Raw genomic sequence first — 17,594 nt, 5'->3', positions numbered from 1 at the left:
GTGCCCGGTAGTTTGGTCAAGCAAGCACTAGGCTAAATGTAGTACAAGTGCATTTATGAACATCAGTCATGAGTGAGTTTACTGAATAGACGGCTGATTACATCTACATCAACAAGGGATGCTGATTGCCATCAGCAATGAGTGACATTTTATCCAATCAGCTGAATGCCTTAAAAGGAGAAGTGATTTCAGCCTTCAGAGAGAATTTCCCAGCTCGTCTTTGAACAGTCAACATCTCCTAGGAACTCATCAAGGACCTTCACTGGACCTTCATAGGTGCCCCTGGTTTGCAGCCTGCCTATGTAATCTGGATTTGTGCATCCCCATGGTCATGTGACAGAATTTCATAAAATCTCATACTATTTACAGATATCTCCTGCTGATTCTGTTTCCTTATAGAACCCTGAATAATACAGGCTACTTTCCTAAAACAACATTACTACCCAAAACAAATATTATTTTCCCATCTCTAATGAGAGTCCTAATCAAAATTTTTACAGGACTGAAACATATTCATACCAAAAGGGAATTATTATAGCTAACAATTATTATAGTAGAACACCCTGAATAGAAACTATGATATATCAGGCTTGTTCAGAGTTACAAATCCAACTTTACGTAGAAATACTATACATTTAAATATGTATAAATCTGACATTTTTATTAAAGCATCTTAAATAAATAAAGGAAAAAGTATATATGTAGGGTAATGGACTCACAAATATGAGTGAGAGTATTTCAAGGGATGTATAATTCTCTATGTATGGAAAGAAAATAATAGCATTTCACCCTATAATCATGACAATGCAGATAATATTCACAATATGGATGGCACCCTCACTTGTTCCAGACATCAGATGGTCATATGCATACACCATAAATGAGGCAACCTGAGGCAAGAGTGTTAGTTCTACAACAAGGAGTGGTTGAGAGGCACTCTCACTAGTTTTTCACTTTCAATTTATTTTCATGTCTCCCAGTATAATCATTATGAAATCAAGGAGATTTATAGATAACTCATTCTTACAATTATAGTTGATGACAGAGTCATTTAAAGGAGGGGAATTTGGGGGGGAGGTCTAGGCCAAGCCAGCTGTAGGGCTATAAGAAACAGAATACAGAAAGGAAAAGTGCTTTTAAAAGAATCTTACCAAAAATTCGTGCTTTAGAGAAAATAATAATAATGAAATACAATGTTATAAGAAAATGACAGAACTGAAGTACAAAATCTTCAAGTATATTAAGAAATGAAATTCAAAGCCCAATCTAATCAAATCTGATCAAACAAAATATTGTTTTCTGGCATAACAATTAGAAATATAAATTTATACCACTAATATTCTTGAAAAATTCTGACCTAAAAGTATAACAGTCAGTGATAGTAAAAAGTGATCACAATGTAAGACTTTTAAAAAACTAAACATAAAGATCTGTCTTGATATTTAGTGAGAATAACGAATATTTTTCAACTGTTAATAATAATTTAATATTTCACTTTCACTTTACTCTTCATTTCTACTTCTGTAAAAGTTTGATATTGTTTATGAATCCAAAAATAGATATTGGATTACATTGTAAACTGGGCTGTTTGTATATTAGATTGTATTGGATTCAGAGGTTTCACTTTTACTTGATTAAATAATGATTAAGGCTTTGATTGGACCACACCAGTAGGATGCTGAGTCCCCACCCCCTTGGTGGGCAGGGACTCCAAGAGAAAACTACATGGCAGAGCGGAGGAGTTAGTTGGAGTTTTGATGTTGAAGTTTTAAGCTGGAGGCCGGGAAGTGTACATACAGGAGAAAAACACAGAGGAATAGAGACAGCTCCATAGACACAGCAGAGGCCCCGGGAAAAGAGACGAGCCATTTTCCTGATGGTTCAGTTAGCCTTGTGGAGCGAGCAGAGCAGCTGAGCCGAGAGAAAACAGAGCCCCAGGAAGAGAGACAAAGCCTAAAGAGCCTGGTAGTCTACAGCTGACCTTGTAGAGCTACCAAAACAGCTGAGCCCTGAGAGGAGCAAGAGAGAAGAGACTTATCCCAGTCTACAGCTGATACTGGAAGAAGCTAGGACCATGGAGCCAAGAGAAGAGGGAGACTGAACACCGGCAGCTATCTTACTCTAAAACATGCAACAGACTTTGGTGAGGGAAGTAACTTATGCTTTATGGCCTGGTAACTGTAAGTTTCTACCCCAAATAAATACTCGTTATAAAAGCCAACAGATTTCTGGTATTTTGCATCAGCACCCCTTTGGCTGACTAATATAACTTTTAACATATATAGTTTTATAATATTCAAAATATACTATTTTCACTAGGATTATTATTCTTTTTATAAGAACTAAAGACTTTTTAAGTTATTTTAACTTATGCTACGTTAAGTCCTATGCTCTCATATATGGCATATGGCATAAATAAATGCACACACGTATACAGATACATGTTATATAAATATATATACATATATTAGAGATACATGCTTAAGAGGTTTTACTTGCTCAAAAGGGTTTAGAAAAATCTTCCTTTGGTTTTAGCGCTTTAATCTCATTTAAATGTTAGTTAATTTTAGTATGTTTATATGTAGGCATGTCTCTCAGTAACCCCTAAAAATGAATTCCAAATCCACTGTGCAAGATATTAACCTTCAAATGTTAAGCTCCTTTGGGGTAAGTGATAACTTTATGCTACTGCTCTCCATAAAGCCACTATCCACTAGAGCATCTGGGACACAGCAGAAACTAAAATATTTGCATAAAATTAGGAGTTGGTAAGTTATCAGAGAACATACTAACAGATTAATCAGTCTTCTCTTTATAAACTTAAAAAATGATTCTACTCACAAAATTTTAATCATACATTATGACTATACTAAAAGCCATTGATTATTACACTTGGATAGATCATACGGTGTGTGAATAAATCTCAATAAAACTGTTTAATAAATAATTTCAAGAAAAGCCAGAAATAGTAGCTATATACAACAGAGGAAACAAGGAGAGATTGAGAAGTGAAGAATTTTCTTGTTTGTCTGTTTTTTTGTTTCTTATTATTATTGAAATAATGAAAATGCTCTAATAGTGATTGAAGTGATGAATGCACAACTATGTAATTATACCAAATAACACTGATTGTACACTTTGGATGAATTTTATGCTTTATTAATATGTACCAATAAAACTGATTTATTTAAAAAAATTTTTTTTTTAATCTAGACCCAACTTTCCAATAATATATCCCATGGATAAGTGATATATTTATTCCTTGAAGTACAACTAAATGACTAGCATTTAGTTTCAAGAAGACCTATATTTCTTACCTTTTTGCCAGACAGCAAATCTTCTCCAAGTAAATCATCTTCAAGTTCACTAGAAAGAAAAAGAGACATTTAAATACGTAATTCCTATTAGATATTTGCTTTGTCATACTAATATTTATACTGCAAAGTTCATAGGTCAATGGGAAATTTACCAAGGACTTTAGGGCTTGGGAACTTTCACGTTATGTTTGCTATGCTTTTTTTTCCCTTTGTTAATAATAAAAAAAACTATTTTTCAGTATATAGGAAAACTTTTGTCATTTAAGTATGGAGAAGCTTTGCTGTAAGAAGCAGTTCTCTAGACTTCTAATCTTAGTTTTGCACACCCGCAGCCATCTTACTCCAAAACATGCAATAGACTTTGGTCTCAATTTGAGAACTTAGTCTCTTTGGAGCTGTTCAATAATCAGTAAAAGAAATAACCGTAATAAGTAGTAGCTTTCTTCTACCTCAAACTATCTGGTGAAAAATGAAAAGATGGTCAACATCTTTTTAATAATCTTTATAAATTAAAAAAAAATAAAAACCAAAACCAGGAGGATCTTTTGACACTCATCAAATTGTCAAAAATTGAAGAAAAAAGAGGAAGAAATATCAATGACGATAAGGACATAAAATTAAATCACTGTAACTAAGGGAATTATTTTATATAGCATGGAAGTCGTTATCAGTCATTTGCTGTTTTCTTGTAACATGTTTGTGTTTTGAAGCAATGAGGAGAAGGCTTTTTCATAATTAAAACAGAAAGCTTTAGCAAGACCATAAGTACTTAAGACAAAAACTTGAAGGTCCTACAGTGTCTTCGTTTAGTACAAAATGTGGTTGGTTCAGTGTATCAAGAAACCTTGATAATATCTACTGTTAAATTGTTTAGGAAAGGTGCAGAAGTAGATTAAGAAGATGAAAAAAAAAAAAAAGAAGATGAAGACATTTCCCACTGTATTTATTTTTAAAAACAAAAACAAAAACAACCTTTTTCAGTTGATGAAGATAATTATCACTGATTTATATATTTAATTCTGGGGAAACGAATCTCTTAGCAAATGTCTTCAAGGACTTACATCTAGGAGGAAACACAATTTGAATAACTATTACTCAGTGTAAATGTTAATGGAGATGTAAATGAACCAATATTTTCACTAGGATTATTATTCTTTTTATAAGAACTAAAGACTTTCTAAGTTATTTTAACTTATGCTACATTAAGTCCTATGCTCTCATTTTATAGAGAAAGAGAATGAAGGCAAGAAAGATTAAATAACTTGCCCAATGCCACACAGCATTGCTATTTCCAAGACAAAAGATTAACAAGCCTTGAAAAAAATATTTTATAGACCTGTATAACTAAGATAGTTATGAGAAAACAGAGCTTCTTCCAACATTTTGGATCCATAAATCATCTTTCAGATAAAATTTTAATATCTTCAATGTTACAATCCCCAGGAAGAAGAGGAAAAACCCTTTATATAAATATAAATATAGACCCCTTTATATAAATAAAATATAGAATAGCCCCATTTGGAAATTTGATACTAGATGACCAAGAAAAATATGACCATCCATTTGAAAGCAAACATTCCTCTAGGTCACGGTTTTAAATAACTAAAAATGGGAGACACATGATTTATGCAGAAGACACTAATTGAGAAATACTCGTAAACCCATAAGAACAGGTGTTAGTAAGTATACAAACAAAACTCTATATAAAGTGCTTGTGACTTTTGCTAACAAGAGAAGTATATGGAAATGAGAAATGCATCTTGAATGTTTTTTTTTCCTAAACAAAAGCATTTGTTTAAAAAGACAAATAATGTTTTAAATGAGTGCAGTGTGACAGAAGATAAAGTATTTGCTTCAGTACTTATTTCTGTAACTTAAAAAGATGAAGGCAAGAAATAAGAAGAGTTTGAAAGATAATGGGATTAAGTCCATATTATTACAAGAATAAATAACAACTCAAGAAAACAGCTAACATCCATTAGTATACAATGTGCCAGGCACCATTTTCAGTATTTTACAATATCTTTTGAACTGACATAACAACTCTATCAGGTAGATATTTATATTATCCCCGATTTTTAAAATGTGGAAACTAAGGCATTAAGATATTAAGTAATTTGCCCAAGGTCACCCAAAAAGGAAGTGGTGTAACCAGTAGGTGAACCCAGACAATCTGGCTTCTGATTTCAAATCCTAAAGATGATGTACCCGTTCCACATAAATTGAATATACTTCTCTAATAGTCATCATAAAATTAGATCCTCACAAAAGAATTACAGAAAAGGAAGAAATTTTTAAAATATATAAAACTACCAAGTTTACAACAATTTCCACCAAAACAACAATAAACTAAGGGAAATGACTAGGTGAAACCTAGTACTTAAAAGAGCTAAAGTCATAATGCTCATTGACAGTAATGGTTACTATTTGAAAATAAGCACTCATCTGATGAAGTCATTTCCTTCATTCAACTGCAGACTTCCCTAACGATTACACCAGCAAGCACTCTTTCAGCAAGAATAAGCTTTTTGACAGAAATTTCTCATCAAAAAGATTAGAGACAATTAGTGCTCTGAAAGCAAGGATTTTTTTAAACTTGAGCAGTGAAAGACTTTGTCAAGAAAAAAACTATTAACGCTGTAACTGCACTTTACTATATATATTCTCCATATACCTGCCTCTCCCCAGTCAAATTTTCCTCCTGTCTCTGCCGTGCTCTGAGTTCTGAAAGGTGTGGAACATGGAATTGTTTTCACACAGGCCCTCTTTGCCTCTGGCTTCTGGATAGGTTCACCCAATGGGAGGCACTGATGGAATGTCCAAAAGTGGGAGGAGAGTTATAACCCCACCCTGTACTACGTCCACTATGACTGGCAGTGACTGCATTCCTGTACAGCTAAAGCTCCAGTCAGCCTCCTTCTTCCACTACTAAAGATCACACAGGGCTCTAATAACATCATTTCTTCCCCTTTTAGGCCCAGGGGTGGGAATGGCTTCTCACTGTTGCTATATTCTGTGGATGCCTTGCGAGCTCTGATTAGTTCCATAAACTCTACTCTATAAATAGACCCTTCACTAAATTATTTTCAGTTAAAAATATTTTGAATATGTGGTCTCTTTCCTGCCTCAGTACAGACTAATAAATGCACATCTTTTTAAAAATATGGAAATTTCAGGTGTTGATTCAACAGTGATTGTTAATGGAATATGGCAGCAAGAGCATTTCGTAACAATTTCTGATTCATTCTCCTTAATCTGCAAATTTTTTATTGTGGCTACTGCAAAATATCAAATAAATAAATATGCATGAAACAGTATCTTCATATATGCGAAATGCCCTGAAGAACAGTGAAAAAAAGGAAGAGTGGTTAAATAAATGATAGTAGAACAACTAGTCATTCACGATGGGGAAAATATGAAACTAAAATCCTGTCTCACACTATAACAAAAAATAAACGCCATCATCAAGAAAGCTACCAAAGACACCTAAAGTCAAGTCAAAAAAACTTAGGAGCCAATGTGAATAAATTCTCACTGAACAAAGATTGGGGCAATGAGACCATCAATAAAGATAGTAACTACAATGGATTAAAACACAGGCAATATTTAATTCTGGGAGTTCAAAATGATTGGAAAACAACACTCACCCCTGCAGGATACTAAGGAACCAACTCATTATTTTGAAAACTCGTAAATGAAAGGAAAGCAAGCATTTATCCTCTCTCAAAGGAACTTAGTAGTTTATAGAAGTTTTACAGCTAATACACAAAGAAGGAAAACAAAATTAGAATATCACCATGTTGATCATCATAGGTTGACAATATCACAAAAAAAAAGTTCACCAGACATTTTGGAGCCCAAGATGGCAGTTTATAACACCAACTAAGACACAGCCATGCCCCCTCCTCCTCCTCAAATTCAAACTTGAATCCAATTACCTCTATATCTAACTATACAGAAAATACAAGGGACAAAGGAACATATTTTTTTAATCTAAGGGGATGAAATCAGCAAATACAGAAATTATACAAGACAAACCAACAAAAATTGCAAGGAACTAAAAAAGAAGATGAGAGAAGAACCTATACATTAAATCACACTTAAAAGATATACCATGGGAAGCGGACTTGGCAGAATGGATAGGGTGTCCATCTACCACATGAGAGGTCTGCGGCTCAAACACAGGACCTCCTTGACTAGTGTGGAGCTGGTGTGATGTGCAGTGCTGATGTGCGCAAGGAGTGCTGTGTCACGCAGGGGTGTCCCCCACGTAGGGGAGCTCCACGCGCAAGGAGTGTGCCCCATAAGGAGAGCCACCTAGCATGAAGGAAAGCGCAGCCTGCCCAGGAACGGTGCCGCACAACGGAGAGCTGACACAACAAGATGACACAACAAAAAGAAACACAGATTCCCAGTGCTGCTGATAAGGATAGAAGCGGTCACAGAAGAACACACAGTGAATGGACACAGAGAGCAGACAACTGGGAGGGGGGAGGGGAGAGAAATAAATTTTTTTAAAAAGATATACCAAATGCAATATATGGACCTTATTTGAATCCCAATTCAAACTACAAAAAGTATGCAGACAATTATCTACACTATGTGTTGGGTATCATCCCATATACATGGGATAGGGAAATGTGAACACTAACAAAACATTTAATAATATTAAAGAATTCTTTTTAGATATGATAAATGAATTGTCGTTAAATTTTAAGTCCTTTATTTTTTAGAGAGATAGATTCTGAAATATTTACAGATAAGTTACGTCTGTGATTTGAGGGGGTTGCAGAGTACAGAAATAAAGCAAGATTGGCTGTTTTACTGAAAACTGCTGAAGCTGGATTGGGTTCATTAAACTATTCTCTATGTTTGAAATTCTTGAAATTCTAAATAAGTTAAAATTCAATCAATTTTATCAATTCCAAGTAGTCTTTTAAAGAAATAAAAAACTTTATAATTTCCATACGAATATACAGAAATACTTAAACCTCAGGGTAGGGAAGGGTTTCTTAAGGACAAACTAAACAAAAAAGAGAAACCACCCTAACCAACATCATGTACCTCCTGAAGTGGTACATTAAGGAAACAGACAATGTCATGGAGGAGGGGAAGGGGGATTTGACAAAATCTGAATATACACTACAGAATAAGAAAATAGAATTGCCTATTTGTTAAATTTCCTGATTTTGATAATTACACAGTGGTTATGTAAATAAACGTCCTTGTATGCAGGAAATACACAATGAAGAATAGCATCATGTAAGTGGTATGATTCCTGCAACCTACTGTCAAATAATTCAACAAAAACAAGTTAAAAAAAAAAAACTTATTTATCTACAAGATGGAATGATAACATGAAAATGAAAAAAGCAACTAGTGAATCTGAAAGAAAGTCATATGGGACCTTTTTGTGTTATTCTTGCAACTTTTCTATAAGCTTGAAAATTATTTCCAAATAAAAAGTTTTTTAAATCTTTAATGCAAAAAGAACAAAAAACATACAGGAAAAAGATTATACATTTTTTGGTGGGTTTTTTTTCTAATCTATTTTAAAGGAAACATGCCAGATCATGTAGAAATACCTGCAAGCAACAAAAAACAATTTCCAAGAAGTATAAAGAATCTCTAAAATCAGTAAGAAAAATAGAAGTAATCCAATTGAAAATTGGTCATAGATATGAGCAGGCAAATCACAGATGAAAAAATCCAAATTACCCATAAACTACTAAAAGATCTACCTAATATTTTATTCAACTCCCCATCACAATGTTTTTTCTCAACTAGTTATCTGCACTTTCTGACATGGTCTATCTTTTAAAGGAATAACTTTGTTCATTAGCTCTAAGTAATTTTTAATGGAGTACATAAGTCTTTTAATTCCACTTTTCTTTTTTTTTTTAAATTCCATTTTTCAATAGCCTACAACTCCAAGATAATTTTTCAATTTCAAGCACAAATTTTTTTAAAAGAATGCGCAATATTTATGAACCCTACCACCCAGATTCAGCCCACTTGTGTATTTTTCCCAGAATACAGTTCCTCTAACCTCTACTGGAACCCCTCACCAGAGGTAACCATGACGCTATATTGTCATCTACCATTACTGCCAAATTTTTTATACTCTTAGTATATGTGCGTACACACACGTGTGAGTGAACTTGTGCTTATCCTTGAGAAACTATTTTCATCTTCATTAGTAATCAGGAAAATGCAGGTTGAAATTACAGTGAGATACAATTTTACATGTATTAGAATGGCAAAATTTTTCAAGTCTAGCCAAATAGTGGTTAGGATACAATTTTACATGTATTAGAATGGCAAAATTTTTTCAAGTCTAGCCAAATAGTGGTTAGGATGTAAAGCAAAAGGAACTCTGATATGCAACTATTACAATAATAGCTACAAGTGTCCCCAAAGTCAATATCATCACATTATAAAAATACAGAATGAGAGAAAGGAAGATCTTTGTTCTGCCAATAGCCCCCTGCACAATAAAGGCCTGGAATTAAAGCCAATTAGGCAGCCTTGCTACTTGGATAGCTCTCCCTTTCCCTTACTTTAGCCCAGGAGGGATAGGCCCATTCAAGAAACAGCAAATCAGGCAGTCAATGTAATTTGTTCATTAGAGCATTCTACAAAGCCAAGCTGTAGTATAGCATAAATCAATTTTTTTTTAACTTGTAGATACCTGTCCCAGTCCTCATCCGCAGCTCTTCTTCTCCACGATCGTTCTGCACCAGGTTTATCAAACTGATCAAAGTCGTCATCTGTAAATAAGATTTCATTCAAATTATCCTTACTAAATTAAAAGATATACACCAAAAAATATTCAAACATATTCACAAATATAAAGCAACTTATTTCTTTTAATGATTTTTAATGTAACATTTTAGAATGCAAAAGTTCCATATATAACTATATAAATGTTTTATTTAATCATGTAATAGTCTTTGAGATTTTTTCAATTTCAGCAAAATCAAGTTAAGATGAGGTCATACTAGATTGAAGCAGGTCCTATGACTGCTGTCCTTATAAATAAGGAAAAGGAGATTTAGAGACACACAAACACAGAAGGTAAGTAACCACAAGAAATCTGAACTGGTTATACTAGTATCATAAACAACAGACTTTAAAACAAAAAATGTTAATAGAAATAGAGATTTTAAAGTGATACAAGGGCAAGTCATCAAAAGGATATATCAATTATAAATATATATTCATACACACAACCTAAACAGTAACAAATACAGAAGCAAAAGCTGAGAGAAATGAAGGAAGAAGACTACTCAGCAATAAGAGTTGATACATCAATACTTCAATTTCAGTAATGGACAGAACTTGGCAGAAAATCAATAAGGAAATAAAGAGATTTGAACAAAACTATAACTAACTAAACTTAACAGACTCTAAGTAACACTCTACTCAAAAACAGCAGAATATATATTCTTCTCAAATGCACATGAAACAGTCCTCCAGAATAAACGATATGCTAGGACATAAAATAAACGTCAATAAATAAATAAAAAATACAAAGTATGTTCCCCAAAAACATGGAAGGAAACTAGAAAGCAATTAAAGAAAGAAATCTGGGGAACTCACAACTATGTGGAAATTAAACAACACACTTCTAAATAACCAATAGGTCAAATAAATCAAGAGGGAAATCAGAAGAAACATTGACATGACTAAAATGAAAATAAAATATACCAAAATATATGGAAGGGAACTGAAAAAAACCCACAGGGAGCAGTTGGAGTTCAGTAGGTGAGTACCTCCTTCCCATGTATCAGGTCCTGGGTTCAATCCCCAGGACCTCCCAAAAAGAAAAAAGAAAAAAACAGCTAGCACCATAGTTAAAGGTAAAAGACTTAAAAGCTTGCTGCTTAGATCAGTAACAAGACAAGGACGCCCGCCTTCACCATGTCTATTCACGTAGTGTTGGAACGTCTAGCTAGGGCAATTAGAAAAGAAAAAGAAAAAGCATGCATCCGGATTAGAGAGGAAGAAGTAAAAATATCTCTATCTGCAGATGACATGATCATCTATATAGAAAATCCTAAGTAATACACAAAAAACTGTTAGAAGTAAGAAATAAATTCAGCAAGGTTGCAGGATACAAGATCAATATACAAAATATAATATATACACAAGCAAGGAACAATCCAAAATTGAAAATAATAAAACAATTCGCATTTACAATAGTAACAGAAAGAACATTTAGGAATAAATTTTTTTAAGAAATGCAAAATTATGCTCTGAAAAGTACAAAGTGTTGCTGAAAGAAACCATTAAAAATCTAAATAGGGAAGCACATTTGGCTCAACGGCTAAAGCATCTGTCTACCACAAGGGAGGTCCAGGGTTCAAACCGAGGGCCTCATGACCCATGTGATGAGCTGGTCCACACACAGTGCTGATGCGCACAAGGAGTGCCCTGTCACGCAGGGGTGTCCCCCGCGTAGGGGAGCCCCACGCGCAAGGAGTACACTCCGTAAAGAGAGCCGCCCAGCACAAAAAAAGTACAGCCTGCCCAGGAGTGGTACTGCACACACGGAGAGCTGATGAAGCAAGATGACACAACAAAAAGAGATACAGATTCCCAGTGCCGCTGACAAGAATATAAGCGGACACAGAAGAACAAACAGTGAATGGACACAGAAAGCAGACAACTGGGGGCGAGGGGGTGGGGGTGGGGAAGGGGAGAAAATTTTAAAAATAAAATAATAAATACATCTTTTTTAAAAATTGCCTCTCTCCTTTTGGATTGTAAGCTTTAGATGACAGACTTAAAAAAAAAAACTAAATAAATGGAAAAGCCTGCCATGTTCATGAATCAGAAGATTTTACAATCTTGAGATGGCAATACTCCCCAAATTGGTGTACAGAGTCAATGTAATCCCTATAAGAATCCAAACTGGCATCTTTAAAGAAATTTACAAGATGGTTTTAAAATTTATAGGAATTGCAAGGGACCCCAAAGAACCAAAACAATCCTGATAAAGAACAACACTGGAGAAGTCCCACTCCCTGATTTCCAACTTACTACAAAGAAACAATAATCAAGATAAGTGTGGTATGCGCATGAGGATAGACATATATATAAATCAAAGGGTTAGAATTCAGAGTCCAGAAATAAACCCACAAGTCTAAATTCAACTTTCAGTAAGGGTGTTAAAATTATTCAATAGGAAAGAAAGTCTTTTCAACAAATGTTGCTGAAACAACTGGATATTAACACAGAAAAAAATGAAAGGAGTATTGTCACACCGTACAAAATGATGAACTCAGAATCAATCAAGACCTAAATGTAAGAGCTTAGAAAATTAGAAAATTCTTAGAATATAGGGTTAAATGTCCATGAACTCAAATTGAGCAATGAACTCCTAAATATGACACAAAAAGAATAAGCAAAAACAGAAAAATACAGATAAACTGGACTTCATCAAAATTATTAATTGATGTGCTTCAAAGTAAAGCATCAAAAAAGTGACAGGCCAGGAAGCAGACTTGGTCCAATGGATAGGGCGTCCACCTACCACATGGAAGGTCCGCAGTTCAAACCCCTGGCCTCCTTGACCAGTGTGAAGCTGTCCCACGTGCAGTGCTAATGCGTGCAAGGAGTGCCATGCCACACAGGGGTGCCCCATGCGCAAAGAGTGTGCCCTGTAAGGAAAGCCACCCAGTACGAAAGAAAGTGCAGTGTGCCCAAGAATGGTGCCACACACACGGAGAGCTGACACAACAAGATGACACAACAAAAAGAAACACAGATTCCTGGTGCCACTGATAAGGACAGAAGCAGTCACAGAACACACAGCGAATGGACACAGAGAGCAGACAACTGCGGGGGGGGGGGGGGGGGCGGAATCAATCTTTAAAAAAAAAAAAGTGACAGGCCAATCCACAGAATGGGGGAAATTATTTGAAAATCATCTATCTGACATGGGACCTGTAGCTACAATATATACCAAACTCTTAAAATGCAATAAAATTTTTAAAAAATAACCCAATTTAAAAATGGGCAAAGGATCCGAACGATATTCCTCCAAAGAGGATACGTGTAAACAGGCAATAAGCACATGGAAAAGATGCTCAATATCATTAATTATAATGAAAATGGAAATGAAAAGCACAAAAAATCTACTTTATTGAAAATAATCAAAATGTCAGAATATAAAAAGTGCTGGAAAGCATATGGAGAAATTGGAGTCCACATATACTGCTCGTGGGAATGTAAAATAATATAGCCACTTTGTAAAACACTCTAGTAGTCTTTCAAGTGATTATACATAGAATAACTAAGACCCAGCAATACCACTTCAAAACAAATTAATACAAAAAGTCGTACTCTATTATTTATTATACTAAAGCACTCTTCACAATAAAAGGTGGTATAGCTATACAATGGAATATAATGCAGCTACTGACACATGCTACAAATGGATGAACCTTGAAAACATTATGATAAATAATACAAATCACTCACAAAAGGCCACCTAGAACAGGGGTCCTTAAAAAGGGGGTCCATGAGCTTGAATTATAATTCAAAATACATTATTCTTGTGGAGACATGTTGGTGTGGGTGTGATACATTTATTAAATAATACACAGTATAGTGTGGACTTAGTAAAGGGTCTGTGGTTTTCACCTGACTGGCAAAGGGGTTCAAGGAACAAAAAAGGTTAAAAAGCCCTGACCTAGAATATGATTCCATTTATAAGACATCCAGAATAGGCAAATCTATACAGACAGAAAGCAGATTAGTGGTTTCTTGGTGCTAGGGGAAATAGGGATATAGGGTGATGAAAATTAAAGGGTATGGGTTTTTTTTAGTTTCTGTTTTGTTTTCTTTTGTTTTGTCTTGCAGGAATGAAAGGAATCTATGGTGACAGTTGTATGTATTTATGAATATACTAAATACTACTGAATTGTACACTTCAATGGGTGAACAAAAAATGCTTTAAACTAAAGCAGTTGTAAAAAGTTGGGGTAAATAGCATTAACTGGCTCAATGCAGCACAAAGTGGTGTACAGATTGACCGGCCAGCACGGCATGATCTGATGAGTTCAAATCTCAGCTATACCACTTCTTAGGTGTGTCTCTTTTATCTTTCCAGTCTATGTTTTTCAATTATATGAAGTCATTACAAAAAGAAGACACAAAATGGAATACTTAAAGTTAAAATGACTGGCCTAATGTATGCATTTAAACACACCAGGCACAGTACTTCAGAGACAATGATGAACAAGAAAGATCTAGCTTCTACTCTCATACAACATGGGACATTATTAAACAAGCAGTAAATATTATGATAAGTTCAAAATGTGACGGCTGTTTTTATTATGATCATGTTAAAGATGACAGCATAGGAAAAGTCTTTTCCAGATTGTTTTAATTAAATTAACCTTATCCTCAAGAGATGGTTCAAATTAACAGGCTCATTTAATTCTTGGCTTGAACTAATATTAACATACAATTGATCTTTATTTTTCACAAAATACCTTATATAGAATTCACATTATACTAGGACAAAAGAGAATCTAATAAAGAAGAACTAACGGAAAACTACTTCTGGACAAAATGGAATACAAGGACTGAATTTGCCCTCACTACTGAATAAGAAAAAAAAAAGGATAATATACATAAAACAAGTTTTATATGCTGGACATCAGATAATGAAAGACAATGAGCCATGGGCGATGAAAAACAAGTGAGTCCTATGATAACTTCAGCTTACTGCTTTAAGACAGTTCTTGACTGTATCTCAGGGAGGGACAATCCAGATGGAGCTAGGGAGACCTCTGAGTTGGGGAAAGGGAACTGAGATCCTGGGAAGACCAAAGCAACTGGAGTTTATAGGACAGTTGCAAGTTCAGAATCCTGGAGATACACAGATGGCCCCACCTAATATACTTAGCAAAGTACTGATAGAACATGCATGAGAGGAAACAACGCAAGGCTAGGTAAAGAATCATCCAAAAGAGTTGAGGGAAGAATGTTAGAGAGCAAATACAAACACGGGGCCAGGATCAGCATCTATATCTACCAGATGGACTGGACACACTTATAATTCAAAGTATTATATGTAATTTATCATAATGTACTCTGAAATATTATTTCCTCAGAAGTAGAGAATAGTGAGGAGGACTGCTCCAGACCTGCTAACAAAATAATGGCTCAGGACAACCAACAAGATGGCAACAAAGGAAGCAGCTCCTAGAGTCAGCTCCTGTTACAGAGCAGTCAGTAACCACCCAGAGCTATCTAAAAACACCTGTTTGGGGCTCCAGGAGACCAGAAAAGCATCCGGCAACATCCTTGAAAGAATGGAAGGAGGAGAATCCCCATCTGCAGAGAAGATTAATGAGCAGAGCACTCCACACTGCACAGGTCAGTGCCCATTCTACAGTGGCAGCATAAGCCACCTTAGGAATTATTCCACAGCTGGAATTGGAAGCTCCATTTCCCAAAAATGGGGGAGAGGAAGACAAAGTTGGGCACCAACTTCAGCTACTGATTAGTAAATTCAGCAGGCTAGAGTATAACCTTAAGAACAGTTAAAGTTTGAAGCTGTCCAAGTCGGAAAGATGCCGGTAGCCACCATTTTGACTCCACCCCTAGCATGAGGGGAGGCAGGCTAATTGAAAATCACAGTGTTGGTAGGCACCAGCTTCTTTTCATCCAGAACGGACTGTAGCCCTAGCCTAGGCTTTAGCCCAACCTCTGGCAGAGAAGAAGCTATCAAGAATTGCACCAGCCTCTCCAGGTAACTGCAGGTACATTTGGTTGGCACAGACTAAATAGGTCCAAATCTACCAGGGAAACCACAGTCATTCTGGAACCACATAGCATAACCTGCTGCCCTGCAATTCCATCCCCAACTCAGGCAAATGATGACGGGAATGTCTTCATTAGTCTTTCCAGGCAAGTACAGTCTAGGCCTGTAGAACTTGGATTATTACACACAGCTGTGGTCTGTCCCTAACCCGAGCAAAGGAGAAAGGTGGGAGAAACTTCATCAGTCCCTGGGGAAATGCAGGCAGCTTGAGCCTCCAAAGCTTACAACACCAACTACATCCTCCGCTGCTACTATACAACAAGCAAGGGAGAAAAGGCAAGGAAGCCCTAAACTAAAGAGAGAAACTGCACCCAGAATAAATACATCTAGTAAGCCAGATGCCAAGACACCAATAAAAAACCACAATCCATACCATGAAACAGGAAGACATGGCCCAGTTAAAGGAATAAGACAAGCCTCCAGATGACATAAAGGAGTTGCAACAACTAATCCTAGATGTTCAAATAAATCTCCTTAATAAATTCAATGAGATGGAAAAAGAGATTAAGGATATTAAGATGACATTGGATGAATAAAAAATAATTTGAAAGCATACATAAAGAGCAAATCTTACAGAAATGAAAGGCACAATAAATGAAATTAAAAATAAACTTGAGCCATATAACAGCAGATCCAAGGAGGAAGAACAAATGATTGGTGGTCTGAAAGACATGGCCTTTGAAAGCAAGCATACAAAAGAACAGATGAAGAAAAGAATGGGAAAAAATTGAACAAGTTCTCACCACAAAAGACGTCCAAACATATGTCATGGGTGTCTCAAAAGAAGGAGAAGGGAAAGGGGCAGAAGGAATATTTGAAGAAATAATGATAGAAAATTTCCCAACCCTATTGAAGGACATAGATATCAATATCTAAGAAGCACAATGTACTCCCATCCAAAGAAATCTGAATAGACCGACTCTGAGACAAACACTAATCAGAATGTCAAATGCCAAAGACAAAGAGAAAATTCTGAGGGCAACAAGAGAAAAGCAATGCATAACATATAAGGGATACCCAATAAAATTAAGTGCCAATTTCTCATCAGAAACCATGGAGACAAGAAGACAGTGGTAGAATATATTTAAGATACTGCAAGAGAAAAACTTCCAACCAAGAATCTTATATCCAGCAAGACTGGCTTTCAAAAATGAGGGCGACTGTTTTTTATTAGTAGTATTATTGAAACAATGAAAATGCTCTAATAATGACTGAAGTGATGGATGCACAACTGTGATTACAGCAAATACCACTGACTGTACACTTTGGATGAATTTTATGTTTATTAATATCAATAAAGTTGATTTGTTTAAAAAAATGGGGGCAAGTTTAGAATATTCACACATAAACAGAAACTGAGAGTGTGTGTAACCAAGAGACCAGCTTTGCAGTAAATACTAAAGGGAAAAGGGAGTGCTACCATCTGAAAAGAGAGA

The 17,594-nt window shown here is 35.4% G+C and overlaps 1 protein-coding gene across 10 annotated transcripts in view; it reads right to left on the bottom strand.

Moving 5' to 3' along the window:
• The window catches only part of RBM33 (RNA binding motif protein 33), a 181,701-nt gene that overhangs the window by 127,330 nt on the left and 36,777 nt on the right, over window positions 1-17,594 (bottom strand). For all 10 annotated transcript variants that reach the window (XM_058297600.2, XM_058297601.2, XM_058297607.2 and 7 more), the window contains exons 2-3: window positions 10,009-10,087; window positions 3,318-3,366 (exon numbers count right to left, since the gene is read on the bottom strand). In XM_058297600.2, coding sequence (XP_058153583.1) covers window positions 3,318-3,366; window positions 10,009-10,087 — 128 coding nt within the window. The remainder of the gene's footprint in view (window positions 1-3,317; window positions 3,367-10,008; window positions 10,088-17,594) is intronic.

The sequence above is a fragment of the Dasypus novemcinctus genome, chromosome 5 (genome assembly GCF_030445035.2).
Source record: "Dasypus novemcinctus isolate mDasNov1 chromosome 5, mDasNov1.1.hap2, whole genome shotgun sequence".
In the NCBI taxonomy this organism is placed as follows: Eukaryota; Metazoa; Chordata; class Mammalia; order Cingulata; family Dasypodidae; genus Dasypus; species Dasypus novemcinctus.
Note: the sequence above shows the minus strand (reverse complement) of the source record. Positions and strands in the feature narration are given on the sequence as shown.